The sequence below is a fragment of the Orycteropus afer genome, unplaced genomic scaffold (assembly GCF_000298275.1).
Source record: "Orycteropus afer afer isolate SDZICR_OR568_19922 unplaced genomic scaffold, OryAfe1.0 scaffold00630, whole genome shotgun sequence".
Taxonomy (NCBI): Eukaryota; Metazoa; Chordata; class Mammalia; order Tubulidentata; family Orycteropodidae; genus Orycteropus; species Orycteropus afer.
In genome coordinates this window covers 435807-442256 of record NW_006922217.1, presented here as the reverse complement: position 1 = coordinate 442256, position 6450 = coordinate 435807, and the positions used below count along the sequence as shown (strand labels likewise).

The following is a 6450-nucleotide window of genomic DNA, read 5'->3' as shown; positions in this document are numbered from 1 at the left end:
TGTGAGTCAGAATCGACTCCAGAACAGCAGATTTGGTTTGAACTTTGCTTCTGTAAAGATTGTTGTTGTTAGGTGTCATTGAGTCAAATGCAACTCGTACCGACCCCGTGTACAAGAGAATGAAATACTGCCTGGTCCTGAGCCAGCCTCACAATCCTTGCTATACCTGAGCCCATCATTGCAGCCACTGTGTCAATCCATCTCATTGAAGGTCTTCCCCTTTGCCCTTGAGGAAATGATCATCCAAGAGGTAGTCAAGTACTCTTCCCTCTTCCCTCCTCTTTACCAAGCATGATATGCTTCTGCAGGGAATGGTCCCTTCTGACAGCATGACCAAAGTAGGTGAGGCGACGTCTGGCCATTCTCGCTTCCAAGGAGAATTCCGGCTGCACTTCGTCCAGGACAGATTTGTTCATTCTTCTGGCAGCCCTGGAAACCTTATGGGACAGTTCTCCTCTGTCCTATAGGGTTGCTGCGAGTTGGAATCAACTAGATGGCAGTTGATGTTGACTGTTTCATAGCTCCAGATTCTTTAAACTTTGGGCCTCGCAATCTGACTGCATTTCTTTAGATATTGACGATACCTCTGTACCCTGTCCTCCACCCACTCTGTGGATTTGCATATAACCTCATTGTTACCTATTTCTCACTTACCGACTATCCCGTTATCCAACATCACACATTTATAACAACAGTGAAACATCCACTCCGCAGCGGGCCACAGCAGGCCGACAGTGACACCTGGAGGTGGTGCTGGAGGAGGTCCGGCCCCCTTTCCCCAGGTGGTGTTGGTGGGCACCAAGGGCAACACCATCTGGGGGATGGGGTCCACACACCTTCAAGGAGGAAAACAAGTGGGCTGAGCAAGGCAGGCTGGGAGCCCTGGCAGGGCAGGCAGTAGTGTGGCGGGACAGCAGCCGTGGCGGGTCAGGGTCCTCAGCTCTGCAGGCTGAAGCTTGGCGTGGAGGAGCTGGGTGGGATGGGTCCACTGTGCCTGGGAGTGCAGGATGCCCACCTCTGCCTGGGCATTATGGATGCCATGTCTGCAGGGAGGCTGCAGAAGACCGCAGGTAAGGAAGTTATATAATTTTCACTTAAGACTGATATTCGTATAACTGGGTCTCTGGAACCTAACCATGTGAGTAAGTGAGGTGTGGGTGCATATTTATCTACGCAGTTTATTTTATTAGCAATCAGTGTTTCCCTGACTACTTCTTGGATGATCATTTCCTCAAGGGCAAAGACTATGCCTTCAACTTTCTTAATGATGATCTACAGTGAGCATGCAACTGTTGGTTATTGTGAGAAGTGTTTGATAATCATAACAACAGTTAAGAACTTGGGCAGGCTAGGAAACCTGGCCTGGCTACTTACCAGGTCAGCGACTGTAGGGAAATTTCTTAACCTCCAAAAAGCCTTAAATTCTCCTTTTGTTAAATGAGGATATCAGTACCTCACAGAAGATTAACATTAAAAAAAAAAAAGTACAACATTGAGTATAGAGCCTATCACGTAATGCGAATGTCATAGGTTATTTAGCAGCTCTGGAGGCAAAATTGGGCCAGGTAAGAGTTATTATAAAAACTTAGGAATGAAGAGAGAGAACAGAAAGAACTTTAAAATAACATGTGCAGGCACCAGATAACAAGGCCAGGGAAGAAAGAAAGAGGGGAGGAAAGATGACTTTTCAAAATTCATGACCAAAAGCTTGCACGTGGGGGAGGGGAGATTTCATCTCCTAAGAGTTCAACAGATGGTGTGATAGAGATGCTTCAAAAAGACACGGTGTTCTTAGGTCCCCACTGATGGACAAGTTCAGCTGGTTACAGTGTTCCTTCTAAGAACACTCCCCCGGAGATGTGAACAAACACGTTTCTAGAACAGCTCACCAGAACAGCACAGGATGAGAAAGCTGTCCAACACCAAGCCCAGGCCTGAGAACAGAGCTCTGGCTGGGACAGCGAGTGGAGGTGCAGAGGATGACAGAGATGCTTACCTTTTAACAATGTACGTTATTCAGTGATGCTCTGGGATGGATAGGTAGGTAACCACAGGCAGCTTACAGGTGCAAACACTGGAGTGACTGACTGGGGGGAGGAAGGGTGGCAGAAATACTTGACTTTTAAGGTACTTTCCCCTTCAAAAAGGAGCTCTGGTGGCACAGTGCCTGAGGCATTTGACTGCTAACCAGAAGGCTGGCAGTTCAAACCCACCAGCTGCTCTGTAGGACGGTGACGCAATCTACTTCTGTAACGACTGACTGCCTTAGAAACCCAATGGGGGTTGCTTTGAGTTGGAATTGACTCGATGGCAGTGGGTTTGATTTGGTTTTGGATTTTCCCCTCCAAAATGCTGTGAGTCTAAATTTAAAAAATTTGAACTTGGGATTTTTTTCAGGAGACACTACGACTGCATAAAGACATGCAAGCTATGTGCTGGTTTTGTGCCAGCCCATTTCCCCACGGAGTGCTGCTCTAGAGACAACCCTTTAGGTCAGCATAGTGTGGCGACCACTTTTGAGTCCAAGTAGTGACAATTTCCAAAGTGTCCATTCTCATTCCTTAGTCCATTTCCAGCAAAAAGGAAAAACCGCACTTAAAAACCTGGAAGCACAAATAAACCAACTTTAATAGATATTATTTTGTATTTATATAGCGCCTTCTTCAAGAACCTTAAATGCTTTACAGACATGATATCTAATTATCCCCACAACAACCCTGTGAGGTAGGTATTACTCCCATTTTACAAGATAGGGAGACTGAAGCACAGAGAGGTTAAGTGACTTGCCCAAGGTCACACAGTTAAGTTCACTGAAGAGGCAGGACCCGAGCGCCTTAGCCTCCCAGCTCCCAGTTAAATACCTCATGAGAGAATCTATAATGAAAAGTGTCTTTAAAGAAAGTATCAAGAGTAGTTATGCTATGAAAGTGAGATCTTTCTACTGCCATCAAGGAAAGGAAAAGCCTTATACTGATGGTTAGAGGCAACAAGATCCACATATTACATACTTCCTTCTCCCCCTCTTCCTAAGGCCTCATGGCTCCCGTCTTAAGACATCTTCTAAAGGTAAAGTTTCCAAGACTTTCGGCCATGTGACTTAGAAGTGGGAATTAATTTAGAATATTTACTTTTAGTTAAGATAATTTATAGAAACTTTTTATTCCAATATACAAAATATGGGACAAGCCATCCCAACGAACATGTACATAGTTACACAGCACTCAGCCACCACTTACAACTCACACCTGCCCTTCGTTCCATCACAGCCAGCCAGCAGACAAGCCCACGGTGTTCGGATGGGTCACTGTGTTCTCACTGAACTCTCAGTTATCTTCCCCAATCCTAACCCTGTATGCTTTCAAAAATAGTATCTACTGAGTCTCTGAGAAGCTCCAGGACTTTGTCTTGTGATTCAGCTGCACAAAGAGTCAAAGTGAATTTGGAACCATGGCCCCGAAAGACCCTCCCCTGATACAACATCCCAGAAATACGGGGTCGATGTGAAGAAAACATGGGACTACCACGGAGCACAACAAAATATGCCCGAACTCGCTTTACTGTGAAATTTAACCGTAGCTTTTATGGCATGTTTTGCTTTTCCAAACACAAACTGTCAAACCAGACATGGTGTAGTATTTCAACGCTGTGCTTTCACGCAAATAACTTCCCCTGTCTTTCTTGTACATGCTGTGGCTGGACTGAGACTAAAAACTGACTCCTTTCCTCTGTCCTGAAAGCTGCAGGGACATAGCTCTAAACTCCAAGACAATCTGTCTCCCGCCCTGAAACGAAATCTCCCTCCCCACTGCGAAGACGCCCCCGTCCCCTCCATCCCGGGCTGCACATCTCTGCCATGTGGGCAGGTTGGGCGGGCTCTGCAGCGTTTGTACAAAGCGGTTCCTGCCGGTGTAAGGCTCTAGAAACAGCATCATAGAAAGCCACCGTTACAACATACCACCCTTTTCTCCCAGCACATGTGTTTCTACGGCCCAGTCAGCTCAGTGACTGTTAGAGCTTCACTGAAGGAACAGGTGAAGCCATTTCCTGAGCTAAAAGGTACAGGTAAGAAATGTTGTTAATAATAGCAGCAGACAGAAACAGTCTATTTGTCTTGTTGTCTGTTTGTCATACCCAACAGTTTTAGTCAAATAGCTTTAAAAAATTACGGTAATTAAGAAAAGAGAGAGAGAGAGATGACTGCCTGAGAGGGTTCTATAAAGAACACCCAAGAACTGATCACCAGTATTGGGAACAGACAGTCAATCATTTCCTGCAAGTTACATTCAGCCATTGTCAGGCAACCTACTGATGTGTGTGGAAAGGTGTCCACGGCCACTGAGTTGGTTTTACATGTATTTTATACTCCATGCATTTCTTCCTCAAAACCCCCAACAGAATGAAGTCTTCACAGACACGGATTTCTGTTTCCAAATACTCTTCAGATGTTGTGCCCCATATTCCTGGTCTACCTCATTCAAATTGACTCCTCAGAGGGTTTTACCCGAGCTCCCCAAGCTGCTGGGGTCCTAAAGCAAGGATGACTTCATTCCAGGGTCAAGAATGACATTTGAAAATAACATAAGTGTTATGACATGAGTTTTCCAAGCCCGGCCTCCACCTTAAACAGGGTATTTCAGAACTCTAAAGAGCAACAGGCCACCACTGCACCAGAACTTCTTCAATCATTTCAACAACTACAGGGAATTATGATCGTGTTTGGTGGTTGTTTTTTTTTAATAATTATTTTTAAAATTTTACTAAAATTAAAGCTGGAGAAATTAAGTGACTTAGAAACTATAACAAAAGGACAGATACTTGGCCCAAGATATCAGTTCCTCCTCAAAGGGATGATTTCCCTCCCTCTCGTGGAAGTTGCTCTTAGGGGTCTCACTGATTTCAAATAGAACTGAAAATTCATCTCACCAAAAAAAAGCAAACAAAAGGACAAATTAAACCGACAAATGCTTTAAAAAAAAAAGATGCTCAAATCCACCGACAGAACCATGGGCACTTCAGACAATACTCAGACTCGACCAGGTTTAAGGAAAATAAATAAGAAAAGAAATGATAATTACAAAGCCAGTCTTTCCCCATAGGGAAACAAAAAGCCACTTTCGACCAATTGTTCCCGACATATACACACACTGTATATTATTATAAGCTTCTTCAGAGAAGCAAAACGTATTCGTCTTCCTGACACAGGTTGCTAGGATCTGGTAGTTCATTACCATCAGGAAGGCAACTGCAAGTGTTGGGCCCAAAAGTAGTTCTGGTTGATGTTTGGAAGGAAAAAAAAAAAAAGAAAAAGAAAAAAAAACCCACTGGACATGCTTTCTACACATACTGAACACAGGCACATGGATGCCGTGTACTCAATACTAGCTTCTTACGCAATCGACACACCCTAGCACGGGTTCCTAGTCTCTCTAGTGCACCCCAAGGAGTTCCGTGGGTACTGGTGCAGTCGATGGAGAGGAAACGCACGCCATGGCGGGGAGGCGGTCTGACGGGAGGAGCTGGGACCTCAGCTCGCACTCACTGGCTGTATGAACTGCATGGACGACATGATACCTGAGCGAATAAATCAACTACCATGACAGGAAGGGCCCGTTCCTCCAGTCTTTGCTTTATTCTGTGCAAAGTTTGCTGCTGCCCCTGAGCTTCCTGCATTTCTCTTTTCTTGGGAAAAAAAAAAAAATCAGTGCTTGATCCTTTCTAAAGTGACCAGAGAAGAACTGAGGCAGAGAGTCTCTCCTCGTCACAGTCGCCGTTCAGTCCCGAGACTGATAGAAAAGGATGTAACCAGACTCAGAGTTCTTTGAGATATCTGATGTCAACCCGTAGAATTCTTCAATAGCTTGTGCATCTATCTTCTGTGGGGGAGAAGGTAAATATTATTAGTGGTATGCCCAGTAGTACCCCCTGGCCCGTTGTTTCGCTTTAAAAAAAAAAAAAAAACAACCCACTGCCATGGAGTCAATTCCAACGCATAGTGATTCCCATTGGGTTTCTGAGGTGGTAAATCTTTACAGAAGTCAACTGCCCAGTCTTGCTTCCACAGAGTGGCTGGTGGGTTTGAACTGCCAACCTTCTGGTTAGTAGTCAGATGCTTTATGCAATTTCAATTACCCACATGGTCAACCACTGTCTGAAAACAGCAGCCTAGTGCTACGTCACAGTGCCTGTGTCATGCACCTCACTTCATCTCCTAACTTTTATCACAGTATATTGACGTGAATGTTCTATGTTGTTATTAGTTACTGCTGTTCATCTTTTCCTCTGCCTAATTTGTAAATTGGGAGCTCTGGCAGTGTAGTGCCAAAGGCACTTGACTGCTAACCAGAAGGCTGGCGGTTCAAACCCACCAGCCACTCCTTGGAAGGAAGATGGGGCAATCTACTTCCATAGCGATACTGCCTTAGAAACCCAAGGAGGGGTCGCTATGAGTCG

At 45.0% G+C, this 6450-nt stretch overlaps 1 protein-coding gene across 1 annotated transcript in view; it reads right to left on the bottom strand.

Annotated features, from left to right (window-relative positions):
* Positions 1-5771: 5771 nt before the first annotated feature.
* The window catches only part of USP12 (ubiquitin specific peptidase 12), a 155982-nt gene continuing 155303 nt past the window's right edge, over positions 5772-6450 (bottom strand). Inside the window, exon 10 of the mRNA XM_007956529.2 lies at positions 5772-5873. Within this exon, the coding sequence (XP_007954720.2) occupies positions 5772-5873 (102 nt within the window). The remainder of the gene's footprint in view (positions 5874-6450) is intronic.